This window comes from Oncorhynchus mykiss, chromosome 2 (genome assembly GCF_013265735.2).
Source record: "Oncorhynchus mykiss isolate Arlee chromosome 2, USDA_OmykA_1.1, whole genome shotgun sequence".
NCBI lineage: Eukaryota > Metazoa > Chordata > Actinopteri > Salmoniformes > Salmonidae > Oncorhynchus > Oncorhynchus mykiss.
In genome coordinates, this window is record NC_048566.1 from 89,100,185 (window position 1) to 89,124,246 (window position 24,062).

General features: G+C 41.7%; 2 protein-coding genes across 2 annotated transcripts; both read right to left on the reverse strand.

Annotated features, from left to right (window-relative positions):
* Positions 1–72: 72 nt before the first annotated feature.
* On the reverse strand, positions 73–6,543 carry dus2 (dihydrouridine synthase 2). The gene is made up of 16 exons (XM_021576168.2): positions 6,388–6,543; positions 5,922–6,065; positions 5,751–5,796; positions 5,557–5,648; positions 5,352–5,395; positions 5,077–5,137; positions 4,901–4,948; positions 4,739–4,804; positions 4,501–4,571; positions 3,212–3,298; positions 2,940–3,108; positions 2,538–2,659; positions 2,202–2,345; positions 1,551–1,638; positions 1,368–1,441; positions 73–1,130 (listed from the first exon to the last, which is right to left on the reverse strand). The coding sequence occupies exons 1-16, from the start codon at positions 6,391–6,393 to the stop codon at positions 890–892; spliced, it is 1,503 nt and encodes a 500-aa protein (XP_021431843.1). The 5' UTR covers positions 6,394–6,543; the 3' UTR covers positions 73–889.
* A 257-nt stretch (positions 6,544–6,800) lies between these two features.
* slc7a10b (solute carrier family 7 member 10b) lies at positions 6,801–23,981 on the reverse strand. Its single transcript, XM_021576191.2, has 11 exons — positions 22,428–23,981; positions 17,034–17,238; positions 16,640–16,791; positions 12,817–12,942; positions 12,384–12,537; positions 11,613–11,736; positions 11,311–11,414; positions 11,050–11,146; positions 10,688–10,837; positions 8,746–8,923; positions 6,801–8,482 (listed from the first exon to the last, which is right to left on the reverse strand). The coding sequence occupies exons 1-11, from the start codon at positions 22,597–22,599 to the stop codon at positions 8,358–8,360; spliced, it is 1,587 nt and encodes a 528-aa protein (XP_021431866.1). The 5' UTR covers positions 22,600–23,981; the 3' UTR covers positions 6,801–8,357.
* Between the last annotated feature and the right edge of the window lie 81 nt (positions 23,982–24,062).

Genomic DNA, 24,062 nt, shown 5'->3' on the forward strand with positions numbered 1-24,062 from the left:
CGAATAAAGATAATTAGAATCAAACTGTTTAATTAAAAACAATTGATTCAATAGCAGCCAACTGTCAATGTATACAATCAACAAAAACGTTTATTGTTTAACGTGAAAGAGCAACAACCAATTAATTTGGGATGAAAACATAAAAAGCAAGTTTTCCTAATTTTGTAAGGTCCCATGTGAGACAATGGTGCAATAAATACTGCCTGAGAAAATTAACTCTCTTTATACAGCTCCTGTGCCGCCCTCCTCTGGCAGATTTCACTACACTGTACATACACTCCTGTCAAGAATTATAAAATAAAAACTTGCTTCTGGTCAATATGAGTAGTGCAGAAAGTTGATAAGTGGTTTTCTATTGTGTCTTTACAGAAGAAACCTTTGAATATTGCAAGAGTAAGCAGAATGCATGATTTAAAGTAGCCTGACAAACTGTCTTGTTACACATTTGGACCGGTTTCTTTGTAAACTAATCCGATTACCAGTTTGGTTTATCAAAAAATAAAATAATAATAGGGCCATTTAATAATCCCATGCAGAGCATGTTTTCTGCAAACCAACACCGAACAGGCTTGTTGTCACTAAACAAAATAATCCAGGAGAAAAAATAAATAGCATTGAACACCTCATGCTGATGTCTGTTTGACTATTTGGGGGGGGAGCTGACAGAATATCTCAGACACTGTACACTACTCGTTGCCATGTCTCAATCTCACAATAATATGACCGCTACTGTATCAATCACTCCCCATGGTAAGAGCTGACCCCTGCTGCAAAACAGTCACCATTTAATATAAAAGGTACATGCTGTCTTATTGCGGTCGTAAAGCAATCATTTTACACAGTTGTTACACAGTGTAGTAGTCAGGCTGTGCATGTCTTGTGCTGTACACTATTTGGAATAGTTGGTGACCCGTTGCTCTTCTGGGTTTTCAGATGTCTTCAGGTGTCTTTTCCTGGCTCCAAAGTATGTAGTGGTGTCCTCCTTATCTGGCGTCTCGTTGCTCTTCTCCTCCCTCTTCCTCTTGCCCACCAACCCAGAGTACTCTTCACCAGCCCGCCCCTCTGGTAGCCCCAAAACACGTAGACATACTATAGCAGAAGCCTGCTCTGCATATTTCTTTGACTTCTCCCTGCATGGTTATAAAAGAGAATGTGTTTTTATGTGTGAATACAGTGTACTTTAGCATTTGTATGAGTAAATAACACTGTTTTAAGCATTGTGTGTTATAACAGTGTTATCAAGATTTAAATTCCCAGGGTTTAACTTGGTCATAAATATAAATACAATTAATTAAGCCTTTTGTGAACTAACATCTGCTAAATGACTAACATTTAAAATGTCTATAACACTTTCACTATTAACTCACCACAGAGTGGATCTGTACTTTTTCCCTGTCATCGTTACCATGGATTGGAAGGCCCGGTCTTGAGAGCGCTGTACCTGAAAACATCATACACAATGCACATAGGCACACTACATACACATAAATGCACTCTGGTTTTGACATGTATGTTGAAAGACCATGGCTAATCTAAAGTGGTCATCTTACGGTCTCATATCGTGGTTGCTCTAAGTTCTCCTTGCGGCTCCACTCCAGCAGGAACATCTTAGGGCTGAATTCTCCAGGGTACTCCCTCCTGACACACCAACATCACACATCCATCATACTATGTACAGTCATAATAATATGTGCAATATGTAATATTCACAGTAATATATTACAGGACTTCCCACTACCTGCCTACACAACTCAACTAGTGACTTACTAGACATAAACCAATGGTCTTAAAGGTGCACTATGCAGAAATTGCTCCGACGTTTCCTGGTTGCTGAAATTCTAGGAGTTCGCCTAATTTCAGATTTTGACAAAACCACCAGTCATTGTGTAGAGAATCATTGTACCATCTAAACCGCTGTGACATATCTTTTCCATAACCAAAAATATAGTAGCTGGTGTACAAAACTAACAGTACAAGATGCAAAAACTAAACTTAAGAACAGGGAGCATAGAAATAATGCACATAGAACAGATCTACAGCTTCTTAGTATTGCTTTCAATTAGAGTAACAATCTGTAAATTACATTTCTATGCAAATTTGGTCAGGTCATCCCTTAAACATTATCCACCAGACAGAGTAGAGCTGCTGTTACCCGATGAGAGAGATGTGTAAGAGGAGTTCCAAATAGCCTTAGAACAAACCGTTCAAATTTGACATGCATTGTGGTGACATCACCATCTAGAACAGGCTGGTTGGGGTGATTGTGGTTGGTTTGGATGGCTTCCCTTCTGGCTTGTAGTTCTGCCTGGGTCTTCGTGTAGTACTCCTGCAGCCCATATCCCTCGCTGGAAAACACAGGTGTAGAGTTAAATACCCAAACATCAAACTTGAGTACCAATACTACAATTTTTGAGTACTTATTACCAAAAATGTTCACCAATGGAATAATATATGAAATAGAACTACATTTACTAGGAAATTAAATAGAATACTGGAATTCTGAAGTTCTCTGACATCATGATTCAAAAGACATGTACCAGATCTCTTTGTTGGTCTGGGCAGATTTGAGTTGCTTCCCCAGTGGAGACTCCACCTTATCCCTCAGCATCTGACAGAGGCAGTACTTGGTGTTGAAGGCATGGTTGTCGTAGCGGATGGCCTACAAATAAAAAAAGCACAAATGTTTCTTAATTGGCTTCTAACATGACACAATGTATTTTATGCTTGGTAAAGTTGGCATATAGCAAGTAATCTTTGATTAACGTCCCTGTAGTTTGTGATTGCGTCATTATCAGATCAAAAAACAAGCCTAGGTAACTTTCCTATGTCATACCACAATATGTCAATCTACAATATGAAAGTGATAGTTGAGTTTGGCATTTTAACACAGTGGGTCTCCTGCAGAGTGAGGTAAAGTGGACGGAGGGCGGTAGACTCACGTATTTGAGGTATTCCTCCATGACCTCCTCCACAGACAGCAGTCCCTGACTGCGGAACACTGAGGGGTTCCACATAGCCGCCCTGGCAACCATCACAGAGGACGCCCCGGTGGCCTTCCGAAACTCCTCGATGTCAGCGTGGGCTTTGACCCGGTCCAGAGAACCTCCGCTACACAAAATACAGTAAGTGTCGAAGGCAAGGACAGTCGGTCACATAATAATTTATTTATCTCCGTGTTCACAACACCTTTGAGAGAGACAGAGCGACTCACTTAGCGATGACAGGAATGGACACCGCCTCAGCTATTGCCTGGATGAAGTCACAGTGAACAGGGTGTCTTGGTCTTTCATCTTTTAACCTGAGGAAGTAGAGGCAGTCACAAATCAATTTGGATATGCAAAATGCCAAAAAAGAAAATGAGCCACAAAAAGGTTTGGGTCTCTATAAATCACTAGTTTCACACAAAATCAAGCATCTAAAATCAGATGAATGCAAAATGCAATATATATACAAAAGTATGTGGACACCCCTTCAAATGAGTGGATTTGGCTATTTCATCCACACCCGTTGCTGACAGGTGTATGAAATCGAGCACACAACCATGCAATCTCCACAGATAATTATTGGCAGTAAAATGGCCTTACTATAGAGCTCAGTGACTTTCAACGTGGCACCGTCATAGAATGCCACCTTTCTAGCAAAGTCAGTTTGTCAAATTTCTGCCCTGCTAGAGCTGCCCTGGTCAACTATAAGTTCTGTTATTGTGAAGTGAATACTTCTAGGAGCAACAACGGCTCAGCCTCAAAGTGGTAGGCTACACAAGCTCACAGAACTGGACCGCTGATTGCTGAAGCATGTAAAAATCATCTGTCATCGGTTGTAACACTCACTACCGAGTTCCAATCTGCCTCTGGAAGCAACGTCGGCACAATTATTGTTCGCCGGGAGCATCATGGCCAAGCAGCCGCACACAAGCCTAAGATCACCATGAGCAATGCCAAGCAAAGCGTTCTCTGGAGTGATGAATCACGCTTCACCATCTGGCAGTCTGACGGACAAATATGGGTTTGGCGGATGCTAGGAGAACGCTACCTGCCCCAATGCATAGTGCCAACTGTAAAGTTTTGTGGAGGAGGATTAATGGTCTGGGGCCCCTTTGTTTCAGTTTCCTGTTTCAGCATTACAATGCCCCCATGCACAAAGAAAGGTCCATACAGAAATGGTTTGTCGAGATCAGTGTGGAAGAACTTGACTGGCCTGCACAGAGCCCTGACCTCAACCCCATCGAACACCTTTGGGATGAACACAGACTGCGAGCCTGGCCTAATCACCCAACATCAGTGCCCGACCTCACTAATGCTTGTTGCTGAATGGAAGCAATTCCCTGCAGCAACGTTCCAACATCTAATGGAAAGCCTTCCCAGAAGAGTTATAAAAGCAAAGGGGGGACCAAATCCATATTAATGCCCATGATTTTGAAATGAGATGTTCGACGAGCAGGTGTCCACAAACTTTTGATCATGTAGTATAACAAAGGGTATGATAAGAACAGGACTTTACCTGCCATGAACAGCAATAGCTGCCACACCCGTGTTCTCAATTCTCTTTACCAGACTAAGAGTATCTTCCAGCTGAACACACACATAAACACAGGGGTCAGTCAGTCTGCCTCACAAGTACAATTTTAATGGTGAATGTAATCTTTAACAAGTGAGGTCAAAAGACGAATTAATTTGTCTCAAAACACATGACACCCATCTAATTGCTGTAGAAAAGGCATTGTCCTTTTAAAACTTACTGTGGGCAATATTCTGATTTTACATGTCACTGGTTTGGACACTCCTTTCACAAGTGTTCTAAGAATCTAGAAAAAAAGAGAGATGACAAAAATATAGATATTATTTCTCAACAGTGCTCTATTCAATTAGCTTTCTGATGGGGGAGAAGATTGACGACTCACCGCTTCGATTTTGTCGGGGTCTGAGAGCAGAGCAGCTCCCATCCCACCCTAGAGGAGATACAGAAAAGTGAGGGGTCAGCAGACAGATACCTTAGTGTGAACATTATATTAGTTCTGAACTGACTGACCATTCATTGACTATTTGTTGGCTGCTGACTGTGTCACTCATAGCCCACCTTAGTAGAGTATTCCTTAGGACAGCCCATGTTCACATCGATGGCAGCCACATCATTCTCCCTACACATTACAAAGAGGAATATATAAGAACAGGTGACAAGGGGCAATAAGGCTTTTCTTTTCACTTGTGAGGTAGTCCATAGAACAGACTATAGTGCCTCTCAACCTAGACCTCAGTTGCTGACAAAATATGCTTACATGTTCTTCCTATATACCGGTAGAAATGGAACAGAAAGAATAGATGGACAACAGAAATACAATGTTCAAGACTCACACTAGTCGCGCCACAATCAGTGCCCTGTCTGGGTCCGCAGTTCCCTGCAGAAACAGTAAGAGGCATAGTCATGTTGGTCCCATCTTTGACATGTTGAATAAATAAGGACATGAGTCCTGTCTATGTAAAATATTGACTTCAATAGCCCCCCCCAATTCCTCTAATGAAACATTGCAGACAGTGAAGGCTCTCGTGTATAGCCTACCATCTGGAAGACAACACGGTCTTTCTCCTTTTCGCAGGTCCTGAACATCACTCTCTCATCAGGAGCCACGAAATCCACCGTCTCCAAGACCTCTGCAAATCACAGCGTGCACACACACACACACACCTCACAGTGACAGTTGTTACAACAACAGTAATCAAAGGACTGTAGTAGGGTAGGTGAGACAAACTTACCATTGACAACTCTCTGACACTGTGCCATTTTGATGTCAATCAACTCCTACAAAACATACAATAAAATGGATTGAACACAGTAATCAAAGACAGCAGTTTCAAAAGATAGATTGACAGGCAATTTCCCCAAAGCCATACAATGAAGCACACCTTCTCCACTGACAGACTTACCTCAGAGTACACAATATCAGCACCATAATCCAGGGACAGCAGTCTCGTTGGTAAGGTGCCAACACGCACCATAGGTGCCAGTGCATTTACATTGCGGAAACACAGTCTACCCACTGTATTGGCCGTCATTTTTTCTTTATTCGCCTGGTTCGAATGGAAACAGAAAACAGGCAAAGCGATTACAACAAGCTGTCCATGTCCTGAGTCTCTTCTTGGTGAAGAGGTTAGGTTATGTGAAGTAATCAACAACGAATGGTGGGTATAATTCTATACGAATCAGGGTTAATAACAGCATTGCTTTAGCCAAAGACAGTTTTAGCTGCGTTGACAAACATGTTTGGTGTCGCTGTTCGCTTGCGTACAACCAGAGAAACGTGGCAGACATAACGTATTGCTGGTAATATTGGAGGACACACATCTGGCACTTACGATATCCTGTTTTTACTCCATAATCAAAATAACTCACCGTCATTTACAGAAAGTACATTATAGTGGTCTTCATTTGATCCCCCGGAACGCGTGTTGACTCTACTTCCTGTTTGAAATCTTGCATCATCAAACCTCGCCGATTTGGAATAGAAATTACTGCATAGAACAGACAAATTCACTACGAGTAACGTTGTTCTAAAGTGGTCATTTGTGTGTTGTGTGCTGCATACCTAACTGTACCGGCGGTGTAAACCTGATGAACGTAAAACACATTATAAGCTACAATATTTTAAAGCCACATATAAATACTTTTTTTACATTTTCTCTCTGGCTAGCAGTTACTGGTACATTATTGGCAAATTTAAACAGTTGAATACTTTATAGTGAGTGCAACATTATGATAAATGATGATGGCAATGAAACAAAGCAGACAAAGCATGAAGTCATTCATTTCCGATAGGTATTTGATTTATTGTGGTATTATTGTCATTTTCTCATTTACAAAAAAGTGCACTAAAATACATTCCAGTTAACATTCCAAGTACTGAACCCATTGTAAACACCTGATGCTTTACAAATAATTTACAGTGTAAAAGCTCTTCATATCAAGACTGCTCTAGAAATCTGAACTAAAATGGATATAAAGTAGTAATAAATCTTGCATAAGCACTGTGTTTTACCTGACTGGCTTAATGATCACAGCAGTTGTTGGAGAGACAACTCAGACTCACGTAGTACTAACAAACTACATAATGATATCCTAAACCTACATCATTATCTGGTTATTGGCATTAAATATGTTCCTTGAGTAATGTGTGGTATCAAGTACAGTATCCATATATCTACTACAATACAGTATATATCTATAAATCTAGGCTACTTAAAATGTATGTTAATTTCAAAAGAAATGCAACATATCATCTTTTTTATTTTTTTACAGTAACAGTCAAGGGCCTGGTCATATGAAGAACACAATATCAGTTAAAGAGCTCTGTTTAGGGAAAATAAATGGAATGGCAGTACAGTGCACCACAGGAAAAGCAAAGGCCTTTTGTATGTTTTTGTCAGGTTACCAGCACAGCATTTAGTTTTAAGTGTGGTAGAGAATAGAAAATAAAATAAGTTAACTTGATATTAGAATCTTAGTTTAGAAACAAGCATTAGAAAAGTCCAGCAAGCATTTTGTGAGCAGTTTTACTTCCACATAACATCGGTATACATTGGTGTTTGGGTCATTATGTCAGCTGTGAACATTACAGTTGTCGTGTATTTACAGTATATGACATAGAATCAGTAGTGTTAAAGGCAATGGCAAAAGTTAAACAAACTAATTACTGTAAAAACATAGTGACACTCAACTATCAACTACAACCATCTATCATTCAGCAGTATACAATCAGAACACATCTATGTTGTTGGCTGTTGCTGGCTAAAGAGATTCATTTCCAAAGGATTCCAGTCAAAGGCTCTGAGGTCTTTGTTCAGATAGTTTTGAATATGTTCACAAATCTGAGGAAGTCATGACATGTGGCAAATTAACAACTGGCAAGAAGCAGAACATGGAAGACCACAGTGCTTTTCAAATTCTCATAAGGAACACACAAAGCAAAGCAAATTCCAAATTCAAATAATAGGTAAGGTACATTTTTGTTAATAAGGTACACAATTTCCCCTAAAAGGCACAATGATGCACAGTAAATCTTAGGTCAATTAAAACCCAAAGGCTCAAATACTTCCTTAGGGCATATGAAGTCTGTTTCAAAATGTGATACTGTTGCCATTAGCTTGTTGTCCTTGACGACTTAGTACAAAAAGAGAATACATTTTTTTTGCAAGTGGCCCATGCATCAAAACGCAGGCAATTCCACCTAGCTGTAAAGAAATGGATATGGGTCTGAGGTTACCAGAGACCAGACAAGGGGCTCCACTAGAAGGAACGGGCCGTGTCTGTACTCATACAGTGACAGAATATACAAAAAGAAAAATACTTCAGAAGGCAAAAAGAGTTTAAGACTTCCTAGATAGAGTGTCAGAAGATTTGTCGGGCCATTCTTCGATTGGACTGATCTCGATGGGGTCGAACTGAGGGAAGACCACGAAACACAGCCTCTGTGCCACGTAGGTTGCTGACTCTGTGAGAAAACAGGTCCCATGTTTAGCATCACAAAAAAGTGTCTGACCAGACCACTAACGTAGTATTCCTTTTAAATGCCATATATCTGAGTCTCCTTAAATAAAGAATGGTTTGATACTTGTTATATATAGGGTTTAGGGAGTTTGAATACCATCAAAAATATGTGGTTGAATTCAGAAATTCAGATATTTTGGGGGGCAAAGAAAGAGGCCAGGATTACTAAAACAAGCATGTATTTGCAGGACTCAAGAGGACACTCACCGATGAAGTCATAGATACACTTTGGCTTGGCTTTCCAGTGCACCCCCAGGAAGTAGACTGGTACACCAGTGAGCATGATGACCAGCCCAACACCACACACTACAGGCTCAGAGTACAGGCTGAAGCCCAGTAACAGGGCCCAGAACATCAGGTAGGTGATAGGAACAAGTAGGTTTACCTGATGAGAAGGGATTTATTTTCATTTAATTTTGTTTCACCTTTATTTAACCAGGTAGGCTAGTTGAGAACAAGTTGTCATTTGCAACTGCGACCTGACCAAGATAAAGCAAAGCAGTGTGACACAGACAACAACACAGAGTTACACATGGAGTAAACAATAAACAAGCCAATAACACAATAAAAAAGTCAATGACACAGTAGAAAAAAGAAAGTCTATATACAGTGTGTGCAAAATGCATGAGGAGGTAGGCAATAAATAGGCCATAGGAGCGAATAATTACAATTTAGCAGATTAACACTGGAGTGATAAATGAGCAGATGATGATGTGCAAGTAGAGCTACTGGTGTGCAAAAGAGCAGAAAAAGAAAAAGAAAAGGAAACAAGCAGGTAGGTAGATTGGATGGGCTATTTACAGAGGGACTATGTACAGCTGCAGCAATTGGTTAGCTGCTCAGATAGTTGATGTTTAAAGTTGGTGAGGGAAATAAAAGTCTCCAACTTCAGCGATTTTTGCAATTCGTTCCAGTCACTGGCAGCAGAGAACTGGAAGGAAAGGCGGCCAAATGAGGTGTTGGCTTTGGGGATGATCAGTGAGATATACCTGCTGGAACGAGTGCTACGGGTGGGTGTTGTTATCGTGACCAGTGAACTGAGATAAGGCGGAGCTTTACCTAGCATAGACTTATAGATGACCTGGAGCCAGTGGGTTTGGCGACGAATATGTAGCGAGGGCCAGCCGACTAGAGCATAGAGGTCGCAGTGGTGGGTGGTATAAGGTGCTTTGGTAACAAAACGGATGGCACTGTGATAAACGCCATCCAGTTTTCTGAGTAGAGTATTGGGAAGCTATTTTGTAGATGACATCGCCGAGGATCGGTAGGATAGTCAGTTTTACTAGGGTAAGTTTGGCGGCATGAGTGAATGAGGCTTTGTTGCGAAATAGAAAGCAGATTCTAGATTTGATTTTGGATTGGAGATGTTTAATATGAGTCTGGAAGGAGAGTTTAAAGTCTAGCCAGACACCTAGGTATTTATCGTTGTCCACATATTCTAGGTCGGAACCGTCCAGGGTGGTGATGCTAGTCGGGCGGGCGAATGTGGGCAGCGAACGGTTGAAAAGCATGCATTTTGTTTTACTAGCGTTTAAGAGCAGTTGGAGGCCACGGAAGGAGTGTTGTATGGCATTGAAGCTCATTTGGAGGTTAGTTAGCACAGTGTCGAAGGAAGGGCCAGAAGTATACAGAATGGTGTCATCTGCATAGATGTGGATCAGAGAATCGCCCGCAGCAAGAGCGACATCATTGATATATACAGAGAAAAGAGTCGGCCTGAGAATTGAACCCTGTGGTACCCCCATAGAGACTGCCAGAGGTCCGGACAACATGCCCTCCGATTTGACACACTGAAATCTGTCTGCAAAGTAGTTAGTGAACCAGGCGAGGCAGTCATTAGAAAAACCAAGGCTATTGAGGCTAATAGAAAAACCAAGGCTAATACGGTGATTGACAGGGTCGAAAGCCTTGGCCAGGTCAATGAGAACAGATTGTGTTTTTATAATGAAGAGAGAGTCAGCATGACGTCTCACCTTCCAATGAATCACCCGAGTGAAGAGGACAAAGGAAAATAGCTGCTTCTACTCTGTTTTTAACAGGTGATGAGAACAGGTTCACTGTGTTGCTGTAGTTTGTTATTTTTTGTCAATTACTGTGTCAATCATTTATCTGAGGGGCCATGATTGAACCATGCCTGTATTAATAATACCTTAATTGGTCTGTAAAGTTTGGGCTTCTTCCATCGGTAATAGAGCAGGCCTGCGATGGTGACTCCATAGGAGAGGTAGTTGATGAAGGACACATAGTTGATCAGGTTGTGTGTCTCTCCTATACACAGGATTACAATGGTGGCAGTACACTGCAAGACAGAGAGAGAGGGAGAGAAGGGAGAGAGACAGAGGGAGAGAGAGAGAGAGAGAGAGAGAGAGAGAGAGAGAGAGAGAGAGAGAGAGAGAGAGACCGTTATTGAAGACATAAGGTAGAGGGATATATGACCTGCATGTTGGCCACTGAGTGTTGTTTGAGAAACAAAACATACAGTAGAGACGTAGTAGTGTTAGGTAGTCTTACGCAGCAGAGGAGAGCAGGGATAGGGGTGCAGTTCTTAAAGTGGATCATAGCCAGCAGGCTGGGTAGATGTCCCTCTCTGGCCCCAGAGAAACACAATCTAGAAAGACAAATAAAAACCTAGAGGGCTTATAAACATTTAATTTACTTAAAAAACACACACGCCTCCGTTTCTATGGCTGTGTCTCAATCCAAAGGCTGCATCCTTGTGGATTGAGACAAAGCCAGTCTAGAGGACACCATCCACCGGGGTTGACCCCTCACCTAGAAGATGTGAAGAGGTAGCCGTTGATGCCTCCAAACGTAGACAAGGCTACAGAGATGGGCATAATGACAGAGAACATCCCCAGCAGCTTCTCTCCAAATGTCTGCAGCAGAACATTTAAGACACAATTCAAGCCAGGGATAACTCTTGATGTACAGCAAATTAAAGGTAATCTCTATGTAAATATGCATTGTGTTGAACATTCATTAAAGGTCAATAAATCAAATAAGGGCACCATTAAAGTACAGTACGCAATGCAGTTTTTGTCATTTTGCAAAGCAAAGCGAACAGCGTTACTCACAACAGCCACAGCATTGGATGACAGCAGCTCCTCGGGTGACATGGCGGAGAAGTAGGCGATGTTGGTGAGCGTGTACACAAAGGTCACCAATGGGATAGAGATGTAAATGGCACGAGGTAGGTTCCTGATGAGGTAATCCACACGGTACACAAACTACCGATGAGGTCATCCACACGGTACACCAACTACCGATGAGGTCATCCCCACGGTACACAAACTACCGATGAGGTCATCCACACGGTACACAAACTACCGATGAGGTCATCCACACGGTACACAAACTACCGATGAGGTCATCCACACGGTACACAAACTACCGATGAGGTCATCCACACGGTACACAAACTACCGATGAGGTCATCCACACGGTACACAAACTACCGATGAGGTCATCCACACGGTACACAAACTACCGATGAGGTCATCCACACGGTACACAAACTACCGATGAGGTCATCCACACGGTACACAAACCATTGATGAGGTAATCTACACTGTATACAAACCATGCAATCAACACACAGTCTCATATATCATGCACTGTTAGAGAAATAAGAAGGCAGCTGATATGCAAAATATAACTCTATAGAATGTTTTCCTTAGCAATATGTTCATTGATATAACATCACAACATACAACTATGCATCACTCCACAATGCTTGCTTTCATGCATTCACAGCCGGACTACATATTCAGTACACAACATTGGATTGATAAACAGAATAGAATAGAATGCAAAGGAAAATAATGTTTGGTGAACCAGAAGCTCACCGTCTCGGTTCAACCACTTCCTCTGTGACATAGTTCAGGAAGTTCCATCCACTGAAGGCGAATGAGGCCTGAAGGAAAGCCAGAGCGATCTGCCCAACCGAGGGAGTCGTGCTGAACTCAAAGGCCACCTGAGGCGTCAGTCCCTCGTAGTTACCTGGAGAAGTACAAATTCACCATCAATGTCTGGGGGGCTGTTTTAGGGAAATAGCTTGATAGTCTCTTTGACCATTTAAAGGTGCTAATGACCTTCGGCACCTGGGTCATGTTCAGTAGACACAAAACCGAAGAAAGCAAACGGAAACGGGGAGGTACTATCTGAACTTGCTAAATAAGAAACCTACTACTCAGTTGCAAAACGTCTTGCATGTCCCAGGATTGCTATAATGAAAACCAATCTAGAGAGAGGGTGAGTGTGTGTGTGTGTGTGTCTCACCCTTGCAGATCTGCACCAGGCCGACCACTATGATGAGACCCAGGGCCGCCAGCTTCCCCACCGTGAACACATCCTGGATCCTGGTGGCCAGACGTACACTGGAACAGTTCACCCAGGTCAGGAACACTGCAGACACACACACACACACACACACACACACACACACACACACACACACACACACACACACACACACACACACACACACACAAATACTTTAATGTAATTGTCCAGTGAAAATCTGACTTTTGAAATTTCTGTTAACTCATACCCAAATAACGTTGTTGACCCGTCCTATACTCGTATTTGTGGCCAAAGCATATATTGGAGAAAAAAAACAGTAAAAAAAACCACCTCAAGCTTGTATCTCAAACAGAATGTTTAAAAATGTTTGCTATTTCTCATAGAGGCTTGCCAGTCAGCAGTCGACTTGCATTAATATTTTTTATGATCAGTATACGCCCACACCATTCTGTTGTTGGGGTACGCCCACACCATTCTGTTGTTGAGGTACGCCCACACCATTCTGTTGTTGAGGTACGCCCACACCATTCTGTTGTTGAGGTATGCCCACACCATTCTGTTGTTGAGGTACGCCCACACCATTCTGTTGTTGAGGTACGCCCACACCATTCTGTTGTTGAGGTACGCCCACACCATTCTGTTGTTGAGGTACGCCCACACCATTCTGTTGTTGAGGTACGCCCACACCATTCTGTTGTTGAGGTACGCCCACACCATTCTGTTGTTGAGGTATGCCCACACCATTCTGTTGTTGGGGTATGCCCACACCATTCTGTTGTTGGGGTACGCCCACACCATTCTGTTGTTGGGGTATGCCCACACCATTCTGTTGTTGGGGTATGCCCACACCATTCTGTTGTTGGGGTACGCCCACACCATTCTGTTGTTGGGGTACGCCCACACCATTCTGTTGTTGGGGTACGCCCACACCATTCTGTTGTTGGGGTACGCCCACACCATTCTGTTGTTGGTGTACGCCCACACCATTCTGTTGTTGGGGTACGCCCACACCATTCTGTTGTTGGGGTATGCCCACACCATTCTGTTGTTGAGGTATGCCCACACCATTCTGTTGTTGAGGTATGCCCACACCATTCTGTTGTTGAGGTATGCCCACACCATTCTGTTGTTGAGGTATGCCCACACCATTCTGTTGTTGAGGTATGCCCACACCATTCTGTTGTTGGGGTATGCCCACACCATTCTGTTGTTGAGGTACGCCCACACCATTCTGTTGTTGAGGTACGCCCACACCATTCTGTTGTTGAGGTATGCCCACACCATTCTGTTGTTGGGGTACGCCCACACCATTCTGTTGTTGGGGTACGCCCACACCATTCTGTTGTTGGGGTACCCCCACACCATTCTGTTGTTGGGGTACGCCCACACCATTCTAACACAGAAAAGCTGCTTTTTAGCATACTTAAATAATAAAAAAATTGTAAAGAAAACTATTTTACTCATTTTATAATTAATTATAGGTCATATTTCATAGAAATCTGGAAACACTGGACAGTTACTTTAAGGCAAGCATTTATTGAGAAAACAAAATACTATTTAAACCCAGGTATATAATATGGTAGCCTAAGAATGTTACCAACAATGATTAGTCAAAAGTCATGTTTGTCCTCACATAGGGGAGCTCTCGCCCAATCGGAATGTGGCATTAGGGATGCCAGGCAAGCCGTGAGGTGCACAGTAATGTGACATGTTCTCTCCCAGTCAGTCAGGGCTCACGCCTGGGCACATGGTGTTGGTCGGGCGGCAGCGGCCTAGCAGTTGCCATGGCAGACTGGAATGTGGGAAATGGTAAGGCAAAGGGGTGGACACAATTGTTTCACCTCGTCCATCACTGTCATTGGCTTGCCTCTCTTTCTCATGGTGGCCTGGCTTTCACAAACAAAGGCTAGGTGTCAAGGCCCCCAAAACAAACCGCTTCCGATGCAACAGAACAAAACCCAGAGAGGACAGGCGGGCAGGTCCCTGAAGAGGCTGAGAGAAAGCTCACGTTTTCTCCAGATCCTTGGCATCCAGTCCCCCCAAAAACAAGTGAGAATAATGGCTCCTAAAAGCAAGGAACACAATAAAAAAAACATGGGCCACAATGCTGTTGGCTTGTTGGCTTTTCCGCAGCTCAATCATGGTACAATGGGGATTTTGTGTTTTTTTTTTCTCTACTTCATGGGGTTCAGTGGAGGTACAGTGGAGGTCCCCTCAGGCTTGTTGCCAAGTAATTAGTAATACTAGCATGTCCAAATTGTAGACAGAGTGAGGGGTGCAACCCTGTGAAAAGCAATACACAAATCACAGGCGACAAAATTGGCTCTAACTTTAGCGAATGGGACAGACACTGTACATGACATTGAATTTAAGTCCAAGTTCCTCCAGGTTCACAAAAATGGTTGCAGTGACGTCATTCGAATGTCTTTTGTGGCGTCACTGTCAACTTCGTTGTAAAAGGATGTTTTTAGATGTATTTTTAGCGACCAATAAAAGGATGTCTATAACCACCTAAAAAACAAATGTCTCCTTGATAAATAACTTAAAACGAATTTACAACCAGAGAATTAGGCCACTAGGACATCCCATGGCATATTTTGCCCATTGGGATGATTTTATACATACTTTAGAAACTGTACTCTTCATCAGTCTTTGTTTCCCTAACTTTCCGGCTCACTCTTCCCCCTCCTGTCTCCCCCTTCCATTTTCTATTTGATACACCATGCATGTTAATATTCCTGTCTCCCCCTTCCATTTTCTATTTGATACACCATGCATGTTAATATTCCTGTCTCCCTCTTCCATTCTCTATTTGATACACCATGCATGTTAATATTCCTGTCTCCCCCTTCCATTCTCTATTTGATACACCATGCATGTTAATATTCCTGTCTCCCCCTTCCATTTTCTATTTGATACACCATGCATGTTAATATTCCTGTCTCCCCCTTCCATTTTCTATTTGATACACCATGCATGTTAATATTCCTGTCTCCCCCTTCCATTTTCTATTTGATACACCATGCATGTTAATATTCCTGTCTCCCCCTTCCATTTTCTATTTGATACACCATGCATGTTAATATTCCTGTCTCCCCCTTCCATTTTCTATTTGATACACCATGCATGTTAATATTCCTGTCTCCCCCTTCCATTTTCTATTTGATACACCATGCATGTTAATATTCCTGTCTCCCCCTTCCATTTTCTATTTGATACACCATGCATGTTAATATTCCTGTCTCCCCCTTCCATTTTCTATTTGATACACCATGCATGTTAATATTCCTGTCTCCCTCTTCCATTCTCTATTTGATACACCATGCATGTTAATATTCCTGTCTCCCCCTTCCATTTTCTATTTGATACACCATGCATGTTAATATTCCTGTCTCCCCCTTCCATTCTCTATTTGATACACCATGCATGTTAATATTCCTGTCTCCCCCTTCCATTCTCTAAATGATACACAATGCATGTTAATATCCCTGTCTCCTCCTTCCATTCTCTAAATGATACACCATGCATGTTAATATCCCTGTCTCCCCCTTCCATTTTCTATTTGATACACCATGCTTTGATACACCATGCATGTTAATATCCCTGTCTCCCCCTTCCATTCTCTAAATGATACACCATGCATGTTAATATTCCTACCTCCTCTCTGAGAGTTTTAAAAGGCTTAGAGGCAATTGTTACATAAGATATATTTTACTCTGTTGCACCAGATAAACTTCCCATAAAACATAACACAAGCATGCACGCACACACACAGTCAGACGCACGGTGCAGTACTCACATAGACAGACTGTTGACAGCAAGCGTGTGGCCATGTAGGGTGGGACACAGTCTGGGAAGACAGGCTGTAGGACATAGTTAGAAAAGGTCAGGGCGATGACAGCCAGGGTGGTAGGGTACATGATGAGCACTGCACTCCACAGCAGAAGGAACCTAGGATGGGAAAGAAACAGAATTGAACAGAATTGTATTTGGGGTAAAAAGTAATGCATAGGCTACATCAACAACATGTGAATTTCATCACAGAGAAAAGCACATGAAAGTATAAATTAAAAATGCATTCCCAAAGTAGTCTGCATTGATCCAACCTAATGTTACATATTTCATAATCAGCTTGCAAACTATACACATTGGGTGTGAAATAAACTGTAGGTGTGGGAGACAGAGGTACCTACCCAACAAGGCCTCCAAATATTTCTGTGACGTAGGAGTAGTCCCCCCCTGACTTGGGGATGGTAACCCCCAGCTCAGCATAGCAGAGGGAGCCCAGGGCAGCTATACATCCCCCTAGTATCCACACAATCAGGGCTAGACCCACTGAACCCGAGTGCTCTAGAACCCCTTTAGGAGATATGAAGATTCCAGAACCTATGATGTTCCCTGTGGAGAGGGAGAAGGTATTACCAGAATGCATACACACAAAAACAAGCAATGTAAATATTGTTTAAAAATATACACTACCGTTCAAAAGTTTGGGGTCGCTTAGAATTTCCTTGTTTTTGAAAGAAAATCAAAAAAATGTGTCCCTTAAAATAACATCAAATTGATCAGAAATACAGTGCAGACATTGTTAATGTTGTAAATGACTATTGTAGCTGAAAACGGCAGATTTTTATGGAATATCAACATATGCGTATAGAGGCCTATTATCAGCAACCATCACCAATGGCATGTTGTGTTAGCTAATCCAAGTCTAGCATTTTAAAAGGCTAATTGAACATTAGAAAACCCTTTTGCAATTATGTTAGCACAGTAGAAAACTGGTATTCTGATTTAAGAAGCAATAAAACTGGCCTTCTTTAGACTAGTTGTGTATCTGGAGTATCAGCATTTGTAGGTTTGATTACAGGCTCAAAATGGCCAGAAGCAAAGAACTTTCTTCTGAAACTCGTCAGTCTATTCTTGTTCTGAGAAATGAAGGCTATTCCATTCAAGAAATTGCCAAGAAACTGAAGATCTCTTGCAACGCTGTGTACTACTCCCTTCACAGGACAGCACAAACTGGCCTTAACCAGAATAGAAAGAGGCGTGGGAGGCCCCGGTGCACAACTGAGCAAGAAGATAAGTACATTAGAGCCTCTAGTTTAAGAAACAGATGCCTCCAAGTCCTCAACTGGCAGTTTCAATAAATACTACCCGCAAAACACCAGTCTCAACGTCAACAGTGAAGAGGCAACTCCGGGATGCTGGCCTTCTAGGCAAAGCTGCAAAGAAAAAGTAATGTCTCAGACTGGCCAATAAAAAGAAAAGATTAAGATGGGCAAAAGAACACAGTCACTGTACAGAGGAACTCTGCCTAGAAGGCCAGCATCCCGGAGTTGCCTCTTCACTGTTGACGTTGAGACTGGTGTTTTGTGGCCAGATGAGGACTTGTGAGGCGTCTGTTTCTCAAACTTCTCAAAGTACTTGTCTTCTTGCTCAATTGTGCACCGGGGCCTCCCACTCCTCTTTCTATTCTGGTTAGGGCCAATTTGCACTGTTCTGTGAAGGGAGTAGTACACAGCGTTGTACGAGATCTTCAGTTTCTTGGAAATGTCTCGCATGGAATTGCCTTCCTTTCTCAAAACAAGAATAAACTGACAAGTTTCAGAAGGGTTCTTTGCTTCTGGCCATTTTGAGCCTATAATCGAATCCACAAATGCTGATGCTCCAGACACTCAACTAGTTTAAAGAAGGCCAGTTTTATTCCTTCTGTAAATCAGAACAACAGTTTTCTACTGTGCTAAGATAATTGCAAAAGGGTTTTATAATGATCAATTAGCCTTCTAAAATGATAAACTTGGATTAGCTAACACAACGTCCCATTGGAACACAGGAGTGATGGTTGCTGATAGTGGGCCTCTGTATGCCTATGTAGATATTCCATTACAAAAATCTGCCGTTTCCAGCTACAAGGTTTTAGAACACCTACTCATTCAAGGGTTTTTCTTTATTTTTACTATTTTCTACATTGTAGAATAATAGTGAAGATATTAAAACTATGAAATAACACATTTGGAATCATGTAGTAACCAAAGAAAGTGTTAAACAAATCAAAACTAGCTTAGCATCTCTCAACTAGCTTAACTTGGGATGCTTTCCACACAGTCTTGAAGGAGTTCCCACATATGCTGAGCACTTGTTGGCTGCTTTTCCTTCACTCGGCAGTCCGACTCATCCCAAACCATTTCAATTTGTTTGAGGTCTGGGGGTTGTGGAGGCCGGGTCATCTGATGCAGCACTCCATCACTCTCCTTCTTCGTCAAATAGCCCTTACACAGCCTGGAGGTGTGTTTTTGGTCATTGTCCTGTTGAAAAACAAATGATAGTCCCACTAAGTGCAAACCAGAAGGGATGGCGTATCGCTGCAGAATGCTGTGGTAGCTATGCTGGTGAAGTGTGCCTTGAATTCTAAATAAATCCCAGACAATGTCACCAGCAAAGCACCCCCACACCATCACACCTCCTCCATGCTTCACAGTGGGAACCACACATGCGGAGATCATATGTTCACCTACTTGGCGTCTCACAAAGACACGGCGGTTGGAACCAAAAATTGCAAATTTGGACTCATCAGATCAAAGGACAGATTTCCACCAGTCTAATGTCCATTGCTCGTGTTTCTTGGCCCAAGCAAGTCTCTTCTTATTATTGGTGTCCTTTAGTAGTGGTTTCTTTGCAGCATTTTTACCATGAAGGCCTGATTCACGCAGTCTCCACTGAACAGTTGATGTTGAGATGTGTCTGATACTTGAACCCTTTTAAGCTTTTATTTGGGCTGTAGTCTGAGGTGCAGTTAACTCTGGGTCTTCCTTTCCTGTGGCGAGCCAGTTTCATCATAGCGCTTGATGGTTTTTGCGACTGCACTTGAAGAACTTTCAAAGTTCTTGAAATGTTCCGTATTGACTGACCTTCATGTCTTAAAGTAATGATGGACTGTTGTTTCTCTTTGCATTAAGAAGGACATAAATTCCACAAATTAACTTCTAACAAGGCACACCTGTTAATTGAAATGCACTCCAGGTGACTACCTCATGAAGCTGGTTGAGAGAATGCCAAGAGTGTTCAAAGCTGTCATCAAAGCAAAGGGTGACTACTTTGAAGAATCTCAAATATAAAATATATTTTGATTTGTTTAACACTTTTTTGCTTACTACATGACTCAACGTGTTATTTCATAGTTTTGATGTCTTCAAAAATATTCTACAATGTAGAAAATTGTAAAAATAAATACAAACCCTTGAATGAGTAGGTGTGTCCAAGCCTTTAACTGGTACTGTATATATTTATATGACTATTATAAAATCTGATAAAACTGTATCATGTGTTTGGAAACAAAGAAAAACACTAAACAATACATTGAGATCTAAACAACAGATATATAGAAAGTGGGGATATTATATAATCTGGTCTATACACTTCCGATTGAGCTAGCTAAAGGGTACTCACTGATTTATCCTCACATCAACCCTGAAATGATATGGCTCTCTCTCTTCAGATATACTTGAGAAAAATATCCTCCCTGACGATCATTACAAGTTAACACATCGTCCACAGCGGACCTCAGAAATGGAACAATTATACTGTTGATGTGAGTGAACAGAGCTTTAGACAGGAGATCAAGCAGTCAAAGTAGGAAGTGCTACCATCTAACTCAAGAGGCTTGCTTCAACATCAACCACACTCATTGAAGTAATAAAATGAGCTGGGTTCCAATATGGCTGTACCGTGTCCAAGGGAAATGGCCCCGTTGAAAAGTAGTGCCATTATGGAATTGGGTGCCATTTTAGACGAAGACCAAGTGTATCCCAACCAACACATTCAGGGTAGAGCACTCAGAGTAGCACAGCAGAAGGCAGCCAAGTGGCACAGACCTCCATTACATAACTGGACATAAATTATTTACTCTTAACTGTCGAGCTCAGGCATGAGCCATCCGCAAGAATTGAATTCAACTCATCTCCTGCATTATTTCTAGACTCTACACGGCCGTCTTTCATTTAGGTTTGTGCCCCTGTCAGAAATGCTAATACTGGGATGTATAACTTTTAAATAACAGGGTGGATGCCAGCATAGACTTCTTGGTCTGGATTGCTCAATTTGTCCAATCACAGTTGGTGGTCTGTACTGTGTTTCTCTTCCACCCACGCATTGGTGCATCAATTTGTGTACTATTTTCTATGATTGTGTTTTGCTTTTCTTGTTTTGATGTGCATAATATGGTGTATAGTGATGTGTGTAGTGTATATTGATGTGTATACAGGGCTCATCTGTGAAAGAGACCGTGGTCTCAGCATGACTCCCTGTCAAAATAAGGTTAAATAAAAAATATCTGCATTCTGTGGTGGAACAGACCTTCCAGGAGTCAAAGGGATTTTCACTTTTTTCTCCAGGACCGATCTTGATGAAAAAAAGTTTACTTAATGTAACTTATCAAAGGCCACTAGAGTAGGTTGGGGCCTGCTGTGAGGAAATGTAATTGAAAAACATAACTGTCAGTAGAAATGGCATAGAGCATAGGCCTATTCTTTACACTTTAGACTTTCAGTTAAATAACCATTTTACAGTAACTCTAAAACAAATGTAAACAGTCAAGTCAGAACATATGTAACAATGGCAACAGAGCATGCTGAAATCTTCAGCATATTTATCATTAGTCTGAAAACCAAAACCACCTAAAATTGACTTTATTAGTCATGATATTTATGCATCTTCCAGACTGTATAGTGGGATTTACTTTACTGTAAATCAGTAGTGATATTTTGGGATTACCCCAAATCAGTCATGTAACCTGATTACTTTGGCCTGATGAGGATCCATTTAACACATGTGGTGTGTCATTGTAGTGGCCTCTGACTTGTGGACTCCCTCAGGTGGAACAAATTTAAATTTGTTATTTTTTTTCCAATGCTGAATTGAATGTCATTGCGAAAACAGAAAGGTGTCGTAATGTATTTTTTTGCAAACATCTTGAACATTTCTGAATTTAAAAGTAATCCATCTAGTTTTTCAAAAGTATCTGTAATCTGATTACAATATTTCTTCCTGGTAATGTAACTGGTTAGTTCGTTTTTTTGTAATCTGATTACATGTCAGTTATTTTACTCTCCAACCCTGTGTAGGTGACACTTGGGTTTATATCTTAATTTGCACCCTTCAACAAGCAGATTAGATTTATTAAAGCAGTCCCTGCCATTTATTCTGCTTCAGCAGAAAATGTGCTTCTGCTTGACAACCAATGTGCTACTTGACTGACTTAATATATTTTGGCCACGTAAGCATTGAGGTAGATATTTAATGCACATATTTATTTGTCATGTTACCACACGATCAGATCAAATAGTACCATATTCTTAGCATCACAGGTGAGAAGATGGGCCTATTTCTAAACATTAAACTTGTGACTAAATATAAGATATTAACTTGAATAATAGGCCTACATAATCCATCGTTGGAAAACTTCATTCAGTAAGGGCAAATGTTGTCAATAGCAAATTTACAACGTTATTTTATAAAGTGCGCATTCAAATAAAACAATGAACAAACACCCCCTAAGTCTCTAAAATGCAATACATTTTTACCAACCTTACCTATGATTATTGTACAGGCGCTTAAAAGTCCTATTTCTTTTTTCAGAGTCACTCTATCGGGGATTTCGTCACGCTTGTTGTTCCCATCTTTCAAGATCTTCAGTGAAGCCAACGGCTCTTGCCGTGAGCAGATACTTCTTTTCCGCTTTCCTCCATCCATGTCTGCAACCATATCAAAGGCTTTCTCGAATCCCTCTCTTGAACTCACACACGGTATTGATGCACACTGAATAGGGTGCGCTTGCGCAATAATCTGCCGCTGTCCAGGGTAGAATGCTAACTACCCCACTCTCGTGCCATGGCCCATCAAGTACTTGAGCGTCGCTGCGCAGGACTTTTCGTACAATCACTCAACCTCACTCGAAGATCCCCTCGAACTTCGAAGTCCATAGTTTCACAATAAATATTTGGTTATACCAAATGTTCTGTTTCAATACCGGACATGATAGGATGGCATGCTTTTTAGCTGAGGCTTGCAAACATCATCGTTTGGTGAACTCTCCAATTTGAGTAAACCCCCCCATCTTGAACACAACTGTGTGTGCATAATCTCGACTGCTCAGTGTTCATGCCCTCCTTTCAGAGTACACACATTCTCTTCATCAATGTCCTCAACTATCAGAGTATTACATCTTGTGAATTGCAAACAGTCATAGAAAATACATGTTAAATAAAACTATACAACTGTGACCACAGTGAACATAGGCACTCCATTATGGAGTAATAGAGTATACTAAATTATTGACCAACTGATCAATATTTTATAGGGGATGAAAGAGCAAATGCAATAATGAATTTAACAAGCATACACACCACCTACTATGCCTTATCTACTACTACAGTACAAACGGACTCCAAATAAAAGTAGCCTAATCATCCTCAACATAATTACTATTTTCAATTCTAGGGGAAAAAAATAGCATAAATAGATTACAAAACATATGGATGACAGGGACCCCCCCCCCCACCACAAAAAAAATCATTAAAATCATGTACCAGCTTTATAATTTACTTGTGAACATATTTTTGCAAATACTCTCCTCTGTGTGCATTTCATGCCAGATACACTCCCATTCACACAACTCTTCCCCTCTGTTGTCTTGTTTCTAAAATTAGCCTGTCATGTTACATTGATGCAACTCTGAACAGCCTCCTGATGAGAGAGCCCACATTTGAACTGTCCGGGAGAGGAAACCCAAAGAGGAGGGCTCACGCCTCTGCTCCACCAGCGCACGCATCCCAAAGGCGGCCTTCTTCATGCTTCCCTTCCTCTCTAAAGGACCCTAGTGGAATTTAGGAAGTCAAGTTGTGCAGTCGTACCAGGTCTTTTCTCTGCCTCTCTCGCTAACACCACAGACTGCACAATAAAGGGCCTGGATTCAGCTGATCCTGTTAGAAGGCCAATAAAACGGCCAGCTGCTTTGTGTGCAGGCAGGGAGGGAGGAAAGACGAACACTGCCAGCAGTGTGCTGCGACGCTTAAAGGAGGAAGCCGAGCAGAAAACCAATACGTCACAGGAGCCACTCTGGGTAACTGGATGGTGGACAGAGGGAAGGAGTGATACAAACAAAGAGAAGACTTCTTCAACCAAATGCTTTTTAACTGCCAGTAGGTTAGACTGCCTTTTAACTGCCA